This window comes from Mauremys reevesii, linkage group 4 (assembly GCF_016161935.1).
Source record: "Mauremys reevesii isolate NIE-2019 linkage group 4, ASM1616193v1, whole genome shotgun sequence".
In the NCBI taxonomy this organism is placed as follows: domain Eukaryota; kingdom Metazoa; phylum Chordata; order Testudines; family Geoemydidae; genus Mauremys; species Mauremys reevesii.
The window spans coordinates 102238605-102260646 of NC_052626.1; the positions used below are offsets into that span (position 1 = coordinate 102238605).

At 39.6% G+C, this 22042-nt stretch overlaps 1 protein-coding gene across 7 annotated transcripts in view; it reads right to left on the reverse strand.

Annotated features, from left to right (window-relative positions):
• The window catches only part of SOX6 (SRY-box transcription factor 6), a 501080-nt gene that overhangs the window by 95093 nt on the left and 383945 nt on the right, over window positions 1-22042 (reverse strand). For all 7 annotated transcript variants that reach the window (XM_039533636.1, XM_039533631.1, XM_039533632.1 and 4 more), the window contains one exon: window positions 13351-13430. In XM_039533636.1, coding sequence (XP_039389570.1) covers window positions 13351-13430 — 80 coding nt within the window. The remainder of the gene's footprint in view (window positions 1-13350; window positions 13431-22042) is intronic.

Here is a 22042-nt window from a genome sequence, read left to right on the forward strand (position 1 = left end):
TGGCACAAAAATCAGGAAGAAAACAAAAAAAGCACTGTAACAGACAAAAGCAATAGAAAGCTGTACATATAAAAACTGAATAGTACAAATACCTTCTGTATATATACATGTGAGGCTCTGAATCAGGTTTGGGAGAAAGAGGTGGAATACCTAGCTGGCCTCTCAGAAGGAGCAGACAGCACACACAACTATTGCTTACATCAATGTTTCCTACAACTGCGTAGAAAAAAAATTACTCATTTATTTACTAATGATGCTGAGAGGCAAAACTGATATAATTAAACTTCTATAGGCTCCCATGAGAAAACAAGAAGCCACTAGTCCTACAAGTGGATGAGAATCAGGGAAGAGAAAGAGTCCCAGTTAAATTACTTCACTTTTAAGCCCATGTGGTGGTGTCTCCATCTTGTGAGAAGACTCTGAAAGTCACAATTAAGAGGCATGTTTTCAAAGTGCAATTTGAAGGTTTAAGCTATATAACTTATCCACTATCGAAGAGCCACAGAGAGTTCACACTGTAGTTCACAGCCATGGCATTATTTTCACTAGCAAAACTGGAAGATGACAACTAGGGATATAATAAATATATACTGGCTCTACTGATCAGGAGAAGCTTTATCACTCAGCTGGGGCACATCTGGGAAAAAAAGTCATTCAGGTGCATCTCTAGCATCCCATTCAATTAACATATCATTAAAAAATGGTTTTGTCCCCTCTCAGCATGCTGTGTTACCTGATAAGTCAATATATTTTCAACACAGATTTAAATGCAAAAAACAGTGAAATGTCTTCCTTGTGAACCATAAAACAGCCCTAGTTAAAAGCTATTTTTAAACTTTTAAAATAATTACATTACGGGCCATTTGCAGATCTCGCATAAAAAATCTCCTACTGTATATTTAGAACTTACATGCACTTTCAAACAAATTATTTGTTTTAAATATTTAAAAAAATTAAGAGCAAAATGGGCCTCTAAAATTACCCCTGCAATTGTGTGTGTATAAATTCCACATTTGCACATCAAAATCAAGTAACTGTAAATCCAGCTATGTGTGTTGTGTTTGAAAATGTATCTTAAACATGCAAATAAAGAATTTACAAAGGCAGACTTTGTGGGGCCTGTTTGAAAATGTGGTCTGAAATGTTCCTCTGTGTGTTCTCTTCAGTATTACTCTGTTATTTTTTACCCAAATTTTTCTTTCTATGAGCATAAGAATTCACACACCAGCTCAGACCACTGGTCCACCTAGTCTAGTAACCTTCCTCTGACAGTGGCCAGTCAGAGGACAATGCAAGAAATCTGGTAGTGGATAATTATGGAATAATCTGTCCACAGAGGAAATTTCATCCTAACTCTAGTTAGTTAGTAGTCGGTTTACTCCCTGAAGTATGTATCCCATTTTTATTCTATCTAATATAACTGAAGATGTTCTCATTATCTACATGTCTAATCTTTTTGTAATCCTCCCAAGCACTGATATCTTGACTCAATGATATCTTGTGGCAATGAGTTACAAAGGCTAATAATACACTGTGAAAAAGAATTCCCTTTATCCATTTTTAATTTGTTGTCTTTCGATTTCACTAATGTCCCCTTTTTCTCATGTTACGGGAAAGCTCAAATGGAAGATCCCAATTCTACCTTTACTACACCATTATTCATACACCTTTCTGACATCTCTATCTAATGTAACAGTCCAACTCTGTTCAGTCTCTCCTCATGCTGCAGCCTCTCTGTGTCATTTTGGTCATCCATCTATAAACGCTTTCTATTTCTTCTGTCTCTTTTTTGAGATGGATAAGGCCTGGTCTACACTACGAGTTTAGGTTGAATTTAGTAGCGTTACCTCGATTTAACCCTGGACCCGTCCACACAATGAAGCCCCTTTTTTTTTACTTAAAGGGCTCTTTAAATCGATTTCTTTGCTCCACCTCCAATGAGGGGATTAGCGCTGAAATTTGCCAGGTTGAATTTGGGATAGTGTGGACACAATTCGACGGTATTGGCCTCTGGGAGCTATCTCAGAGTGCTCCATTGTGACCGCTCTGGACAGCGCTCTCAACTCAGATGCACTGGCCAGGTAGACAGGAAAAGGCCCACGAACTTTTGAATTTCATTTCCTGTTTGGCCAGCATGTTTGCAGAGCTCATGCAGAGCTCATCAGCATGATGTGCCCATTGCCGGGGCACACTGCCTGGCCCGTACTTTGTGAGAAGTCTATGACCATGTCCCTCTCGTCACGTCACCGCACTGCTGTCGCCTCCTCACCTGGTTTTGCATGAAACAATTGTCTGCCGTTGCTCTGACGGAGGGAGGGGCAACTGACGACATGGCTTACAGGGAATTAAAGTCAACAAAAGGGGTGGCTTTGCATCAAGGAGAAACACAAACAACTGTCACACAGAATGGCCCCCTCAAGGATTGAACTCAAAACCCTGGGTTTAGCCGGCCGTTGATTTCACAAAACAAATCGGGTCAATTTCTTGTTTTGATCCATCTATCTTTTACATCTTGGACTGGCAGCAGATGGTGCAGTATGACTGCTAGCCATCATCATCTCCTGGCTGCTCACCAGAAGACGGTGCAGTAGGACTGCTAGCCATCGTCACCTCCTGGGTGCGTGGCAGAAGATGGGAATGACCTGGCTGAGTCATTCCCATGTCTGCCCAGGCGCCCCTGACCAATCTCACCGAGGTCGGCTAAAAGATCACCCAGGAATACGACGACGATGGCTACCAATCGTAATGCACAGTCTGCTGCCAAAAGGCAATGAGCTGCTGCTGTGTAGCAATTCAGTCCCACGTCTGCCAGCACCCAGGAGATGTACGGTGACAGTGACCTGAGCGGGCTCCATGCTTGCCGTGGTATGGTGTCTGCTCAGGTAACCCAGGAAAAAAGGTGTGAAATGATTGTTTGCCGTTGCTTTCGCGGGGGGGGGGTCTGATGACATGTACCCAGAACCACCTGCAACACTGTTTTTGTCCCATCAAGCATTGGGATCTCAACCCAGAATCCCAATGGGCAGCGGAGACTGTGGGAACTGTAGGATAGCTACTCACAGCTACCCACAGTGCAATGCTCTGGAAGTCGACGCTAGCCTTGGTACTGTGGACGCAGTCCGCTGACTTAAAGCACTTAGAGCATTTTGTGTGGGGACATGCACAATCGACTGTATAAAAACAATTTCTAAAAAACCGACTTCTATAAATTCAACCTAATTTTGCAGTGTAGACATACCCTAACTAGAACTGCATACTGTATCGCAAATGAAAACATACCATTGAGTCACACAGTGGTATTATGATACTTCCAGTATTATTTTTATCCTATTCTTTATACTTTTTAACATCTCGTTTGCTTTTTTGACCACTGCTGCACAGGTAGTAGAGGTTTTCGTTATGTAGCCCGACTTTTTCCTGAGTAGTTATAGTTAATTTAGAACTCAGCAAATTGTTCACAATTATTCTTTCCAATGAGCACCACCTTGCATTTTTCAACACTGAATTTCATCTACCATCATATTACCAGTTCAGCTTAGCTTTGTAAGATCCCTCTGAAGTTCTTCAGTTTTCTCTGGCCTTTACTAATCTGAATAATTGTCAGTTACCTGAATATTTTGCCCCCTCACTGTTCACTACCAATTCCAATCATTAATAAAAATTGTAACAAAATTCTAAATACGGTATATTAAACAAATCAGATCTGAGGTTGGGACCTCAGGAAACCTCAAAATTAAGCTTTTTTCCCTGTTTAAAATTGATCATTTATTTTGATTCTATTTTCTACTCTGTCTCAGCTAGCTATCCTCCTTTATTGCTCCCAGGAAATTCTGCAGTTCTACCAATTCATGGTCAAGGTCCCTACTTCTAATATTCTGAATAATATTGTGTTACTTGTTTTTATGTCTGGCTATTTGTTGTATAAATTCCATGTTAGCCCTCCTAATAGGGAAGTATTTTTTAAACTTTTTATTAAGGCAAAGTTACAATAAAATACTAACATACTATGCTGCAATTACTTATTCGAGACCAGGTTAATATTTAAAGAACCTGGCTAAAGATTCTGGTTTGCTGGCTGGGGACCCCTCCTCTGCTGAGCGTGCCAAAAAAGGGTGACAATTTCTAAATACATGTCCTATTTGTGGTGCTTCTCTTGTCTATGTACTTGGAGGGCAAGCTTTTCTGTTCTAAGGGCTGTCTACATTTTACCATGCCAGAATTTCAGGGGGGGGGGTCACATTTTTTCCAATAACTTGCAATACAAAGTCTAGCACTTAACAATAAGAAGAAAATTAATGTGTTCTGTTTAAAATGCAGATGCTTTACTGGAACATTAAGTAAGCAGGTCAGGGGATCTCTAGTAAGCTGACATTTTATCATAAAATGAATCTCTTTAATAATTTCCACCCAAAACAGTCTAATTTCTGGACACAACCACCACATGTGCAAGTATGTTCCCCTTTCCCCAATCTGAGAATCTGGCAGAGATGAGGGGAAGCAGCTAAGCAAATAAGCAGCTAAGCTGGAGCATCCTAGTGGCAAGTGCCCAGTGCAGGTAATCGTTCAGTAGGGGTCTGGTTCCCTGATAAACCAGAATTGGAAGCAGGTTAGGAGATGGCACCTGCTAAATTAGATGTGGAATGGGGTTGGGGGCTCCTAAGAACTGATAGAGGGAGGATACAATCCCCTCTTCCCCTTAGCCCTCAGATAAGGGAGGGCAGTGGGGGTCTCAGCAATGCTACTGAGACCTAGCCAACAGAGTAGGGGGCTGATGGCAGCCCTCCCCCACGTTGAATGGATTACAAACGAGGGATGGGCTGCACTGGATGAGTTATTATTAGATCGTTCCCAGATGTGTTACTTTATAAAGTTGTGGCCTACATAAACCACATTTCTGATGTCTTGTCGTCCTTTCATCCTGAAGTGTACGGGACAAATCATTTAGCTTCTCTACAATACCTTTATCCTCCTTTAGTGATCCCTTTACTCCCAGGAAGTCCAGCAGCCCTCCCAATTCACTCTCAAGTTTGCTGCTTCTAATAGTCTTAAATAATTTCTTTTTATTTGTTTTTATGTCTGCCTATTTATAGTTCAAATTCATGTTAGCCCTCGTAATTTCCATATTCCATAACACCTGTAAGCACAGTCTATGCTCCATTCTATTTATTTCACTGGGATTGGGGTTTCTGTTTAGCGAAGGATTCCTTTTTGTCTTGAATAACTCTTTGAATGTTGCCACTTAGCTATGCTCATTTTTTCCTTGACTTCCTGCACACTTTTTTGTTTTGAGTTATATGCATACCTTCTGTGAATCCAATATGGAATGCTTATGTAGCCTTCATGCTGAGTCTATGAATGGACAGATGATTCCAATACTTCTTGTGAGACATAAACTCAAGAGTTAGTATAGTTAATATGGCTATCTAATTTTTCAGCCATGCTGATTCTAAAAACATTACTGGCCAAACAAATACACCACATCTTAGACAATCAGAGTGGGAGGAACAAAAATATTCACCTCTCATCATCTTAAGGGGCTTTCCCCGGTGACCCTGATAACTTATTTTTAGAATATTTTTTGTTTCCTTTTAGCTATGAATTGCCGTTGAGTTTTTGTCTAAACTGGGCTACTTGTAAGGAATGCTTCCTTTGTTTATTCAAAGACCACCCAAAGAAAACAAATGATGATAACTTTCCAGTCTACGAAACTAAGAAATGTTTTCTCTTTTTCCATTTTTTAAAAATTTCTGCCTCTTCTAGATGTCACCATCCTTATAACTTTTACTTCAGAGGGAAACTGAGTTATTCATATTACTACTACTCTAACAATTAGCCAGCAAGGGGATGGAGATATGGCATTGGAATGTCTGTACATGCACAGTGCCCTACTGTATTTACTATCTCCATAAAGGATTGCTTTGTTGCATTCTTCTCCATATTTACGGATCTATAAGTACATTAAAAATGATAAATGTTCGGATATGTGAACAACCTTGTACTGAAAATCCTTTTCTGCTTGTAACCTATAGTTCACATTAAAAAGTCTGCTGTAAGGCTGTCAGAAACGTAATGAACTTCCAGAAATACACTTCCCAGCCAATTCCCAAAAGGCATATACCATATACATTTCTAAAAAGCTTGGAGGGATGCAACTGCCATCTCTGAGTGGGTTTCATAGCTAGCATGCTCCCCAAAGACACATCACAATTAAAATAAAGTTTTTTAAAATGTGCCAGCCCTCTAATGAAATATCACAGCACTGGTCTATAGAGTACTATTGGTCAGTGTAGCAGTAGCTTATTTGCTTCTTCTGACTGACTTTGGAGTGGATACACACTGCTGGCATATGTCTTAATAGCCACTGAAAAATAGCTTTTACAAGCAGGGGCGGCTCTAGGCACCAGCGGGCCAAGCGCCCGCTTGGGGCGGCATCCTGGGGAGGGCGTCATTTGGCTCCGGTGGAGCTCCCGCCCGCATGCCTGCGGCAGGTCCACCGGAGCCCGGGACGAGCGGACCTGCCGCAGTCATGCCTGCGGCGGGTCCCGTCTTCCCGCGGCTCCGGTTGAGCTCCCGCAGGCATGACTGCGGCAGGTCCGCTCGTCCCGGGCTCCGGTGGACCTGCCGCAGGCATGCCGGCGGGAGCTCAACCGGAGCCAAATGCCGCCCTCCCCAGGACGCCGGAGCCGCGGGAAGAGGGGACCCGCCGCGGGACTGGGGAAGGGCGGCGCAGCGCTCCGCGCTGCTTGGGGCAGCCTACTTTGTAGAGCCGCCCCTGTTTACAAGTACTTTTGCTTGTGGTCAGAGGAAGCCAGTTGTTAGGCTGCATAAACTTTCTGTTCAGATTGGAAACACTCAATCTTCCATGTTCACATGGGTTTAAATTTTCATTCAACCTATTCACATTAAAAGAAGAGCTGCAGTAAACAGTCTGATATCCAAACTCTGTACATATGCACTTCCTGATGATGAGTTAATTTAAATATTTGTCATTTAGTCTCTTCATACTGTGCCACATCTCAGTCTCCCCTACTACTCTCTTCTTCATAAAGAGATGAAATCTACACTGCCAAGGTGCAAAGAAATTCAAACTCACCAAAGATGGAAATTAAAGCTGGAGATCAGAAAGAATGAGAGAAAATATAGGGAGCAGGGTCAAGGGATTAAGTATCCAGCCCAAAAGAACCCCAATCTGTGCCAGGAGAAAGTGAAACAGGAACCCACTGACATCATTTTCATTGATACCCTTTCATTACCATTGATATAATTAAACTTGATAACAGAGATATTACACACACGCGTGTGCGCACATTGAGAAAGAAGAAGAGAGCGTGTATAAATATTCCTTTAATTTTAATTAAATTCGCCTAATTGTTGCAGCCTTGGCAAGATTTTAATTTTATTTTTGTATTAAAGAGCTTGCTTGCTCTCTCAAAGCAGTATTAAAACCTTCTCTTTCTTTCTTTTTGAGCTTCTTTCACCCCACAATTTCTATGAAATAGAACACAACAAAAATATTTAAATTACTATTTCCACAAACCTGAATTTGCACATGCCATTCCCTTAATTTAGGCCACTACTCACAGTATCATAATAAGAAGCATTCTGTTAAAATATGCCCACCCAGAGCTCAGTAGTCTTTGAGTGCTAGATAAAATCATTCTATGAGGCTAATGAAGACAGAAACTCTGCCTGTAACAATATTAAGTTTGTTTTCTCTAGTGATTCGAAGAGGTGAGCAATCTGTCAGTAATACATTGAGTGAAATTACTTGTCTTGTAGGAATTCCTGCTGACAGTCACTCACTCACTGTGCTGACCCAAACACCTACCTGCTGACAAACAAATTACAGTGTCTACCTTTGAAAAGGTAACTAGCTGATTTTAAATTTGATTGGTCTCACTGAATCTCTTTCGTGTTTACCCAATTCCCATTCTTCGTTGGGTTAAAAAAGAAAGGAAAATCCAATGGCTTTTGCATTTGAAAAAATTATTATTGCCTATATCCGAGAATGTTATGTCAGATAAAACTGTTAAAGTGTGTCTAACCAACATTAAGAGTGGCAGCCCTGCCAGTGACTGACTGGGTGAGTGAACATATTACCGAGACAGCATTGTAGGAATTAATTTTCTTCAATAAAGTGATTTTTAAGGCTCATATATTTCACAATCTAAACATATGTCACTGTTTCATAAACAAAATAAATGGATTAAAATAATACATTACCAATATGCTGACACATGGAGATATTTTAATTAGAAATATTTACGCTGTGTGATATTTAACTGCTATATTTGCTGAAGAGGAGCATGCATCATTTAATAAGAAGACATAAGGCAGGTATATCACTTTACATGATGTGGTAACAGAGTGGGACCAAATCACCTTCAGTCAATGCTAAGACTATCTGACCACATTAGCCTCAATAAAAAATTGCTTTAAGGTTACAACATATAGAGGAAACTCCATACAGAGAGGCAGTCCACTAAAACAACTTTTTCATTGAAATAATAAGTCACTAAGACTCCAGTTCAAGAGAATAATATTTCTTCATAAACAGTCACATTTAATGTCTTAGTTATTTAAAGGCCATATTTACATGACTGTTGCATTACATTGGCCTCTTTCCTGCACATTCTTCTTGACTTACTTTAAGGACCAGCACTAAAATAGCTGAGGAAAGCAAATGTCAACTGTGTTCTGAAATTTATATGTGTGAGAGAATTGGTATAAGTAGAAATGTAATATATTGTTTACTGTACTGAGTGCCCTCTGTTCTCTAGAGGTCAAAAGCACTGTAACCTCAGAGTTACAGTTTCTGATTGTTCCCAGGGTTAAATACATTATCAAAATTAATGGTTCAAACCCCTCAACCTTCAGATATATGAGTATTCATGCCTCCATCTGCTGAACTGTTCAACTAAAAATAGCATTCTTTGGCCTTCACTCTACTAATATTGTGCCCCTGAGGCACACTGTGCAATGCTTCAGCAGTGCATTGGATCTGCACCCAGCGGTGTAACAAAAGGTCATTTACTTTGTCTGCAATTAGGAAGAAAGATAAAGGAAGAATAGAAATGGACATGTGTATTTGGTAACAATTTTAAAACTCTTTCTCTTTACTTGATTATAATACTTCAGGCTTCCAGAACACAGCTGCAACCATAGTTAAGACTTGCCAAGGCTCATTAATGTTAAAAGTGATAAACTTTGAAGGACAAATTACACAACTAGATCAGGAGAAAAAGTTATGAACCATAGGTTTTATGGAGCTCACTTTGTTTAGGAATAACTCCAGCTAACATAATTGTAATGCTTCATTACTATCAACAGTTTATCAGAAATTGTTGACAGAGTTGCGACATTTCCTTCTTTACCATATAAACTGCTTTTTAGAAATACTCAAAAATGAAAGCAGATTTTTAAACAATAAAGAACATGCTGTAACATTTTTCCTCTTTTGGGGGGACTCTGCACAAGATTTAATGCAGTCAGGTCTGCTGGGACAGCTGAGTTGTGTGCCAACTAAGCTGATACGAGATGTCCTAGTAATAGGACTGCCAGGACTGCTGTGAAAGCTTGGGAAAAGCTGCCTGATGAGCAAACTCACTCTTTTAAATCAGGTTCACCATGAACATGAGCCTCCAGGAGATTTGATTAGAATGAGTGCAAACTTTTAAAAAGTAGGAGGAAAAAATCAAGGTGACAAGAAAGAAGAGAGATTACAGAGAAGGATATAAAAAGGAGCAGTGAGGGGGAAATGATTTGCAAGTTTCATCGCTCTCACCAATTAGAGCAACAGGCATGTGTTGTACAGATACATCAGCAATGGTACGCAACCACTATGCATACCTACCACATGTCTATGTGGTACTGTATTTGCAAACTACCCAGCAGAAGGCAGATTTGGGTGGATTCACTCACATATGCTTGAAGCTGAAAGGGTGAACAGAAACACCGTGAAATGGTGCCACACAGATTGCCATGAACACATCAGTCCAGAGCTCTACTCGCCATACTGACTCCCCAATGAATACACTCCAGTCCCGGGTCTCAGTCATGATATTCAAAACCCACCATAACTACATCTACACCTGAGTTGTAAAGAGTTTTTTATTTTTTATTTTATTTTACAATGAGATCGCTAAGGGCAAGGTGTAGCTTTACTTCAGTGTAGCTGTTCAAGGTGAACTTTTTTTGCCAGTGTACACCAGGATCCTGGGATTGGTCCTAGTTACCTAAGAGATCTCTGATGCCCCTGAAGGTTGGTCACCTGTAGTGGTGTGTAGAGTTCAGACCTGCATGCCCAGCTAGCACAGGTATAAATAGTGGTGTAGATGGTGAGACACTGGGCTTGTCTTCATTACAGTTTTTTAACAGGATAAGCCACAAATGTCTGTAATCTGGAACAAGTATATGAGGAGGGTCTGCACTAGCCTTTACAAATATTTTAATAACCTTGAATTAATTGGCAATCAATGAATCCACTGTTACAACACAGACCTTCTGTGTGAAGTAGCTGCTATTATTATGTGATGTGGCTGGAGAGTTCAAAAGTTCACACTTATAGCAATGAAGTGTTCAGAATGCTGGTCAGAACAGAGAGCTACCTGCTGTATCTAAGAGCAGACTCTAGTTTATGAATGTAAAATTAAAAATAAAAGCACTTGTTTCACACAAACTCTCTTGCACTAAACACAGAATCACAGAAATGTAGGACTGCAAGGGACCTTCTAGTCCATCCCCCTGTGCTGAGGAAGGACCATGTATATACCTGGACCAAGGACCATGTATATACCTGGACCAACCCTGACAGCTGTTCTTAAAACACTCCAATGATGGGGATTCCACAACCTCCCTTGGTAACCTACTCCAGTACTTAACTAGCCTTATACACCTCTACCCCGATATAACGCCACCCGATATAACACAAATTCGGATATAACGCGGTAAAGCAATGCTCCAGGGGGGAGGGGCTGCGCACTCTGGCAGAACAAAGCAAGTTCGATATAACATGGTAAGATTTTTTGGCTCCCGAGGACAGCATTATATTGAGGTAGAGGTATAGTTAAAAAGTTTTACCTAATATCTAACCTAAATCTCCCTCGCAGCAGATTAAGGTGGTTACTTCTCATCCTTCCTTCAGTAGACATGGAGAACAATTGATCACTGTGCTGTTTATATGAATCCTTAACATGTTTGAAGACTATCATCAGTTGACCCTTCAGTATTCTTTTCTCAAGACTAAACATACCCAGTTTTTTTAACCTTTCCTCATAGCTCAGGTTTTCTAAACCTTTTATCATTTTTGTTGCTTTCCCCTGAACTCTCTCCAACTTGTCCACATCTCTTTTAAAGTGTGGCACCCAAAACTGGACAGAATATTCCAGCTGAAGCCTCACCAGTGCCAAGCAGAGCAGGACAATTAAATCCTGTGTCTTACATAATGACACTCCTGTTAATACAACCCAGAATTATATCATTTTACTCAGCTGCATTACATTATTGACTCATATTGAATCTGTGATCCACTATATCCCCCAATCCTTTTCTGCAATACTACTGCCTAGTCAGTTATTCTACAATAAAGACAAGGACTGCATTAGGAAGGAAAAATCAAATGCAGTCCTTGTCTTTATTGAATGTCACCTTGTTGATTTCAGACCAATTCTCCAATTTATTAAGGGCCTTTTGAATTCTAATCCTGTCCTCCAAAGTGCTAGCAACCCCTCTCAGCTTGGCGTCATCTGCTAATTTTATAAACATACTCTCCATTTTCAAAGTCATTTGTGAAAATATTGAATAGTACCAAGCCAGGACTCTGTGTGACACTACTAGATACATCCTCCCAGTCTGACAGTGAACCGTTGATAACAACTCTTTGAAGTCAGTTTCTCAAACAGCTGTACACCCACTTTATAGTGGTTTCATCTACACCACATTTCCCAAGTTTGCGTATGAGAATGTCATGTGGAACTGTGCCAAAAACTGTCTTACGATCAAGATAAATCATGTCTACCACTTCCTCCCTATCCATTTGGGTTGGTTTGGCATTTGTTCTTGACAAATCCATATTGGCTATCATTTATCAAACTATCATACTCTTAGGTGATTGTTTAATAAATTGTTCCAGTATCTTTCCAGGTATCCAAGTTAGGCTGACTTGTCTATAATTCCCTGGCTTCTCTTTGTTCCTGTTTTTAAAGGAAGTTCTATGTTTGGCTATCTCCAGTCCTCTTGGACCTCACTATACTCTACAGGCCCAGGTGTTGTTGATGTATAGCAGGAAATACCAGTCAAATGTCACCTGCAGATTTCTATTGGCCAGGGGAATACCTTTTTAGGGAGAGCTTTCAACCTGCTTAAGGCTAGTCACAGATGGGAAGACAACAAGGTCTGAAGATCTAGCTCCCCCTCCCCCCCTCTTTTTTTTTCAATTAAAGAAATGGTACAACAGAAGAAGGTTAAGTAAAATGGCTATTTGTCTATTGATCTTGCAATACCTTGCTATTCTACCGTATCCTTATTCTACAAATAAATCCAAGTCTAACATTAGCAAAACTGAGTTTATACAGGTTTACTTGCAAATAGTTATGTACATCTGCCATCCTTTCCTCTCATGTTGCTCGCTTTCTGCACATTTTAACTCTGACAGCCTTTGACTGCTACTCCGTTATTTATGACATTATTGTAGCTTTTCTTGTTAAATTAAACATCGATCACCATGAAAAACTGGCTAATAATTTGGTGTGCAAATCATTTTCACATAACATTTAGTTCCATATATGGTGAAAACAAATAAACGACCTAGCCAGGGACCAAACCCAGAACCCACTGCCCCTGCCATCTGAGCAGCTTAATGCATGGAAAGGTTGAGATTACATAAATACAGAAACCGAGAGTTGGCAATTTATGAAACAGTTGTCACCATACTGTTTGAGAGAAAAAGCAACTGAAAGAAAAAGTAAAAAGAAACAACAAAGCATATTTTTCTGATATACACAATGCCCCAGCTATAGCTCATGTAGTGCACTTAGAGGGAGAGAGTCAAAGGAAAATAAAGTTGGAAGCAATCTCTGAACATATCTCCTGACAACTGGTCATATAATTAAAAAAAAATTATTCAGTCAGTTGACATAAAACACACAGTACAAAGTCATAATGTTGTCTTTATTTCACAGCATGCTGTTATATTTTCAGTATGGTAAGTATATAAGGTGTTAATCCTCCTGGGCTATGCTTAAAAAATTATTTAACATTCAGACTATTATTTAGCATACAGCTGGTTAGTGGTTAGCAGTTTTCCTCTAAAGTGTTGGCTTCTGTCCCACATTTTTTTGTTCTGGCACATACCTGGAGCTGTAAAGGGCTGAGTCCAGAAGCAGCAGCAGCTGCCATTGTTGATGGAATGAACTGCACAGGGTAGTTATCACCTGTCGAGGAGAACAATGCATACAGGTTTAGACAATGAGCAGAGAATAGCAGCAGGCAAGTGCAAACATGGACCTAGCATTGCCTGTGCTCCACAACAGTGCTCTAAGCTCAGCAACACTCCTCTAAGCTCAAACATCTGCAAAAACAAAAGGTTTAGCTGGGCACAGACTTGCAGTGCTACCTTGGAACTTTTTGTTACCAGATAGCTGGTAGGCAAACTGGCAAAACATAAATGTGATGCTCATGATTTTTATTAAAGGAGTAAATGTGCAATTTAAGCATGTACACTCTATTACAAATCATAAAACATAACAGTGCTTAGGATAAAGTTAAATAACTTTCAAAAATATGGATTGAAAGATATAATAGGGTCTAGATCTTGGAGCTGGGGCCCAATCCTGAGACATGCTGAGGACCCTCTTAAGATAATGGGAGATGCAGTTGTTCAGAACCTCTAGGGATCAGACCTTATGATTTTTGTGTCCTGTTCCCTGCTCTGTCATTGACTCATTGCGTGACAAGTTCTGGAACTTCTCTGGGACTTAAGTTTTCTCATCTCTAAAATGAGGATGGCAATACTTCCTCATCTCAAAGGGCTGCCGTGAGGATTAACTGATATTGGAAAAGTGCTTTGAGATGCCCATATGAAAGGTATTTTAATCATAGCAGATTTTTTATTGAAAAGATTATATGAAAACTTCACAACATGTGAACAGTGCAAAAACTTATTTTCTACATAACATTTTAGATCTCAACACAGGGAGGTGCTGATTACCCTCAGTTTCTGAGAGCTTAAGGAACTCAGCATCCTTAGATAATTGTGCATTTAAATTATGATTAATATGCTGAAAAATAAGATATGTTGTCTATCTGAAATGAGCACTGCAGCTTTGCTTATCATAATATTCTATAGGCACTCCCACTTCCAAGCCACTGCAATGATCCCTGTCATATAGTAACATCAACATGCTTAGTCAATGTAAAGGATGAAGAAATGCTGGCAAAGAAAATAGTTTAGCAGCAGAACTGTGGAACCTGTAATATAAAAATTAATACAGTGATGGATAAATTACACTATAACCATGATTTAATAGAGTATCATTTTGGCTCTGGCTCCTTATTTAAAGTCAGTGTTATGTACTATCTCTAGGCTATATTTTAATAGGCTGCTCCTCTGAACATTTTTTATATTTATAATAGATTGTTTTCAACTTTTTTTTACATTGAAAGTAGAATGTAATAATGAAGACTCAATGCAAAGGGATCCAGAATAATTCCAAGGGCTGTTTTTTTCCCAAATATACATTAATACCTGAAGCTGTAACAAAGTCATTGGATTCGTTGGAATTGTTTACCACCTGAAGTGCTACTATACTCAGCCAGCTCAGTGTAAATGTTAAGTTGCTTTCACTTTTTAACAAATTGTGAGTTTCTAATCCACAAGGTCTCTTTGCATCATATCCATAATACCTCATCAGACCATTGAGCACAGTATGTGCTTGTACACAGTCCAGTAACAATTGGCTTCTGATTGCATATGGAGCTCTGCTACAATGCATTCACTAACACTATATTGTGCTGGTATCCTATGGAGTAATGTTCAAAATATCTGATCTTATTTTTCCCCCTTCCATGAGGTTGATTTTAGTTTGCAGTGTTTTTTTTTAAACAACAACTAAATTATTTTCTGATAGTACAAAACTGTCTCTTTATGTTTAAATAATTCTGCTTATCTCCTAGATATCTAAACTAAATTATCTGAATAAAGAATATCCTAATCTAAGTTAAATAATGTTTCTTTGGTAAATATCTTACCAGATTTAAAAAAAATCACAAAGATGTTGAATTAATGATGCTTTAAATGCGGGGGGGGGGGGATAACCATTCAAGCTATCAGCATGGACTGCCTTGCAGAACATTTTGGAGGCATTCTTTCTTTAAATATCATGAATTATTCATTCCCATTCCACACAGTAATCTCTCTCCCCCTCCCTCCACTTTTTAAGTTCAATACCAGTTGCTTTATTTGTACTAAAACATTTTCCATGTCAAACATATTTTTTAAAAAATCAAACTCTAAAAGAATTCCCTGCGGCACTCCTTTTTCACAGCTGTCATGCTTCTATGGTTTGAAATAGCTAGAATATATATATATATATATATATATATATTTGGCTTCACTGTTAATTTATTAGTTTCTCTACCACACCCTGGCTCACCTGCTGCTACAACAGTTTTTCCCTTTTCTTAATGAAAAAAATATGAATTCATATTTATGGTTTTTTTTTTTTTTTAAAGTGCTGTCTCTTTTTTTGGGTCAAATTTGAGCATTTTAAAGTAATCCATGCATGGTTAAATCCTGGTATATTGTAATATCATTATTCTGAGAACAAAACTTAATACCTCCAGAGCTAGGGAATGCTTTGCTGACACCCAGTAGTAAAAGCAGAACAAAGGTACTTCCCCTCCCCCACGCCTCAAGGAAAGCGAGCACTCAGGGCATGGACTGGCTTTAATTTTTAATTAAAGAAGATACATATTTTCCCCCTCTAATTTTCTCCATGCAAGAATGGATCAAGAAGCTTCTCGGTAGCTGTCTTGGCAAGAAATCAGTCAACATGTTGTAGCAATTTTTTTCAAATTTGTTTCTGGAGTTGGAATGTGTGCGTGAGGACCCATTCTTTTTAAATTTGTAGAAAGGAAGACACAACATGTTGAAACAGGTCTGCTTGAGGTACCGGTGTGTACTGGCCTTTGATAACAAGGGAGTGAGAAGAATGCCTGAAGAAGAAAATCTGAACCACCCTTCTCATTTTACAAACTGCTCTCTTCAATCTTCCTGCTTTTGTTGATTGTCTATTTATGTTTGGCTGCTATTGTTTATATATAAATTGGTGTTTACAAGCCATACAAAACTTTACAAGACTTTTGTTTCACTTGTAAGATTGGACAACATTTCTAACTGAATAAAGGCAGCAAACAGTTGTACCACATTGTTCTGCATCTAGAACAACTTAATATCTCTTACATAGTCTGTCTTGGATTCAGCAATTAAGGTCATTTGATCTTACTCACAAGAGGAGAGGACTTGCTTTTCAGATCAAGGTTTTGTGGCCTATGAGGCAGGAAACCCAGAATGGACAAGTCTTTTAGATTAATCTTCTCCTCAGTTTTGCCACTTCTCTTTTTTTTAACACATTTTGAAAGACATATGGCTCCACTCCATCTTGCAAGGTATGCCGGATATTTACTCATTTTGGTAAATTTACTTGAAATTCTACAGACATCTAAGATGGGGTTGGAAACTGACATTTGTGCATTTTCCAATGGCAATAAAGAGTCTGAGGAGAGTTTGCAGCTACCTCTACTTCATTCCATCACAGTGTTGCATCAAGGTTACAAAGCTGATGCCTGGTCCTGCAATCTTTGCATAAGATGGGAGTTTTGTTTATGTATGGACATTAGGATTAGTCAAACTGTTAATAAAGACAATACTCTATGGAGATATTATGGAGAGTCTAATCCATACAATGACAATAGTTGTGCTACTGTGTGGGACAGATATCACCAAGGCAGTGTCATATTGCAATCTTGACCCCTCAGTAAATGCAGTTGCAGTGACAAGCATTTGCCTGTGGTAAAAAAGTGGAACTCACAGGTGAAACTGTTCATCTGACTACTACTGGTACTACAGTTAAGTTAGGTTTTAGACTGAGCAACATATGTACTGGTATAGTGATTCCTGAGGCTACTGATTCATGGTTCCCACTGGAATATGGTGCAACCTCCATAACCATGTAGTCTAGGAGGCTCATCAAGCGCCTGGAGGTCAGTTGTCACAACAATTTCAGTTGCACAACGCCCCCAAGTTTTAATTAATCCTGTATACAGTATAAATACTGAAAGAAATATGTATGAAAAATTAATTAGGTGATCTATGCAGCTCTGATTTCTCAATTAGTACTTACCGTGCCGGAAAATTACCTTATACCACTTAGAGATACATAAAGGAGCATGGGACTTCATTTTTTCCCCTATGTATTTATTACTTGTGATGAGTGTTTGCTAACATTGGCCCGGTTCATCTCTTGGAGCTCCAGTGTTTGGAGAGAAGGGCCATGCACCCTTCCACCGTGACTCCTGGCTACATGCAGAAGGGAATTCTTTTCCTAGCAGATTTTGGTAGGAACTGTAGCCAGTACATTTTGCAGGGTCTCCCCCAAACCTATCGAAACACAAGGCTTCACAAGGGGAACACCACAGAGCTTTGCTCTCTCCATTGGGTTTTTCCATGAAAGGGCATGATCTGGCCCAGTCTTTTATAAGAATAGCTTTTTTTTTTTTTTGGTTAGGATAGTACAGAATTTTGAGCCAAATTCACAAAAGACCTCACCCTTCCTTAAGCAACTAAACAAAGTAGCCAGATTTTCAAAAGTACTCCGCACTCAGTAGCTCCTGTTATTACAAGTGGAAGCAGCTGGGAGCTGAAAACTTTTGAAAATCTGTCCCTCTGTGCTTCCCAAATGAAAAGGAGAGCTAGCACTGTAAACATATTGCCTTGCCTAAATGAAAAAAGGTGGAAATTAAAAAGTAAGTGAACAAGCAACTGAGAAGAAAAAAATTTAATGTTTAAAGGGTTGTCTGTTTCTTTTCTTAATCTTCCTTTTGTCTGTTACAGCTTTCCCCCTATTCCATTTTGTTTCTTACAGCTGTCCCCTTACTCCATTTTGTTTTTGTTCTCCTCTGTGGCCACCCCTCCCTGGGTGTTAAGTTGTTTACCAAGAGCCATTGCCCTTCTCAAAGGGATGGCCACTTGTGCTGTGTGCTAAGTGGGACCACTGCCCTGTTCAAAGGGTTGGTCCTGTTATCACCTTGTTAAACCTGGGCTTTGTGTAGGGTAGGCAATGTCCAGAGCTGCAAGACCTGAAAAGGCCAAATAGCTGAGCATATGAGTCATACCTGTGGCTCAGAAACTTGCCCAGGCATGTCTGTGCTCACCTGAAGTCTCCTCTCCTCCCCTCTAACAAGGGGAACCAATCAAAGTTACTGGCGGGAAGCTGCCTGAGTTTGCCTTTATAACCAGACATTTTCTGATCAGACTTCAGAGAGGTTCCTGCATTGCCACCTGGTCTGATCAGCTAGGGGTCTTTGGGGGGGCCCTCTCCCCACTCTCGTTTGTTTTTGAGCGTACCCCCGTTTTTAAACTCCCCTCCCATGAACAACGAATTTTGCCTGGAGATCTCCTCTCTGCGTCCTCTGATGCTGCTGCTGTTCCTGTCTCTGTGCTTGCTGCTGTCCTGGCGATTGGTAAGAACTCCCTCTTGCAAACTCCCCATGTCCTAGCTGCTGGCCTTGTTTCCCCAGCAGACAGACGCAAGTTAACTCCGTGGTCTGTGTTCTGTAACTGATTTGTTTCTTGCTCTGCAGCGCCTTTGCTGCTAAGAAATAAGCCTGTGCCACTGCTGAGCTGTGCCTTCCTGGGCTGCAGGCTTGCAGTCGTCCCACTGCTGCAGTCACCACCCCCCCTTTGGGGCTGTATCCTGGGCACACACCACTCTGCCCTCTGAAACTACCCCTAGCATAAGGTGCACCCATTAGGTTAGGTTTAGCCTTTAGTCTAGATAAGTTGTAATTTCATTTTGCATAGCTGTGGTTAAGTTAGGTTTACAGAATTGTTTGTATTGTGCTCTGTAAGTTAAGTTTAAGAAGTTGCTGCAATGTGTTCTGTTGCTTGCTAATTTGTGTAGTCTTGGTTAAGTTAGATCATAGATAAGATTTTGCTGTGTTCTGTATAATTGTGATTAAGTCTGTCTTCCCACTGTCAGCACCCCACCCCTCCCCGGGGCTTCCCCAGTCACTTACAGCCTGTTGTTCTCTGTGTCTCCCTGACTTGTTGCAGTCTCTCTGCTCTCTGTGTCTCTCTGAGTTTAAATCTCCCCCGGCAGTGCCTGTGCCTTTGCTCTCTGCTCCACCACGTGCTTCTCTTCCCCCATCCCAATCTAGCATAAAACCCCATTGGTTACCCTTTTTCTCTCTGATACACCTCACATTCTACATTTACACCACTGTGACACATTTTTACCTAAAATTGTTTGCTATTTAACATATTTTATCCATAACTGTTAGTTGGTTATATGCTGCTGTGACACACCCTTTACATAGAAATTGTTAGCTACCTGTTACATTTATACTTCAGTGTTAATTGGTTACCAACTGTATTGTACCCCACTGTATTGTACCCCACTATTGAAACCCCCTATACTATTTGCTAAAAGAAACCCCTCCCCAATTGTCTACCTTAACAAACCCCATACCCCTCACTATTGAATTTTCCCTGTTTTTGCATTTTCTTAATAACGTTTATTTTGCACCCCACCAGTGCAGTAGTTGTCCCCCAAGATCCCCTACCTGCTGGCAGGGACACCTTTAAAAATATAAGTGAGTTTGGTGCTCAAATTAGACTTATAGTCCTGGAGATGAACGTTTTCTATTTACTCATGGAAGATGTAAAGTACAAATAGCAGCAATGCAAATTCCCACAAAGTCCCTCAGTGCTGACCTAGAGGAACAACCTCTAAGATAGTGAAGAAAGATATAGTGTAGTTTTGTCTCCATTTTCATTATTTCCTAAACCTCTCTACTGAGATTGCCCAAAAAGCCGGGGGGAAGGGGGAACGCTAATCAATAGCAATTGTGATTTTTCTTTTTAATGATGAGAGCTGTCCAACAGAAACTCAACTAACACAGCCAGCTACTTTAGCAATATGTGCTACAGAACTTCATAAATACATTAAAATATAAACATGTTCATTTCACACAAGCCACTGAACAGTGTCAGATCATAGTGACTTCTGGTTTCTACCAAGCTGAGCTGGATTCAAACCAGTAACCTAGTAGTGAATAGTTTCATATCCCATTAGCAATGTCCTGAAACACCCAGGCCTCCACTTTAGTCAGTTACTTGAATATTTTAATATTTGTTATACACATTTTTTCTTCATTCACAAGAATAATAAAATGGCCTGAAGCCATATCACCTCCTGTTGTGAGTTGAGAGGACAAAAGGAAAGCAGCGAGGCCTTGGGGGAGTTCTAAAGAAACCTCTATGCTGCAGGAAAAGGTATTGGTGACAAATAGGTGGCACTCTTCCTTTTGAGTCAGTACTGAACCAATTCACTTATGTAGCCTGAAAAGACACTAGTGGAGGTGTCGTCTTTGAGATGAGAAGTAAAGCACAGGTCCTGATCATTAATGGCCATTAAATCCCCAATTCAGGAAAGCCTCTCTAATCAGGAAAAATAAAATCAATCAGATTAAAGCATGTGCTTTGGTGCTTTTCTGTGTCCTGGACAAATTCAAAGTTTGATAATTATATTCTGCCTCTCTATGCACACATCAGACTTCAGCTGGAAAAGATAATCTTCATTTTCTGTCCCAAACTGTTGTGAAATGTTGCTGAGTGCAGTTAGACAGTTACATGCCAGCGATGACTGAATTTCAGAGGTGGATGAACTCTTCTCCCTGCATAGGTTGTGCATCAATTTGCTAAGTTTGTAAAGTGCTTTGGGGTTTTTCAGGCTGAAAAAAGTGAACTATAGAAGAAAGATAATTATCAGAAAGAGACTTTTTGTTTCCAAAGAGAAATGATCCTCCTTCATCCAGAATAAAGACACAAAATGAAATGGGACAAATGGAAATGCTTGCTGAAATCCAATTTGGCACCATTTCATATAACATTTAAGTAAATTTGCTTGAAGAGATTTTAGGCTCAATCTTACTTTTATTTAATAGGTTGTTCACATCTTATATTTAATGAAGCTTTTACTTTGGACTTGATCCTGCTCCTGCTGAAGTCAACTGCAAAAACCCCATTGACTTTAGTCGGAGCTGGATCAATCCTTTACTTTGAAATTTCACATTTAAAATCCAAAGAAAGTGTTATACTCAGATTTTGTGGTTAATATTCATCAGGTTAATATGTTAAAGAGAGCTTTGCAGGGAATATTATTAATGAGCAAAATAAGGTTGCTGCTTCTGGGCTGAGGTCACTTACAAAGAATGTACAAATGAAAATAAGGTTGACTTTTATTTACTTAACTATCTTCTTACATTGAATTCCTTTGGCAACATGTCTTTAAACATTTAAAACCCTGTTTACAAGAAGGCTCTGAAAGTAGCTTCAAACCATTATATCCCTAATTGAATTCCCCAGGAGTCCAGTAAACTCAGAGGAATAAAGAAAGAAATCATAACATTTGCTAAATCATCTCAAAACATATTTCACTGCAAAGGTTATGTGACCTGTTACAAGTCTGAATGATAATTGAGATTGAACTACTGAAACCTTTATTATTCAGATTGAAATCAAACAGAGAGTTGCCCGTTAGAAGCATACTAATTAAATTATACCTGCCTTTTGCTTTTATTGCTAATTAAGGGTAAGCATTTTTGCATAAAAGACATGTATGTGTACATGCTGCAGATAAGATGTGCAATAAAAGAAGTATTAAGAATCAGGGTGTGCCAAATGCAAATTGGTAGGCAAGTGGGTCAATAAATTCAGAGCAGTTGATTTTGTGGGCTACAGAAGTGAAATTAATATGGGGCTCAG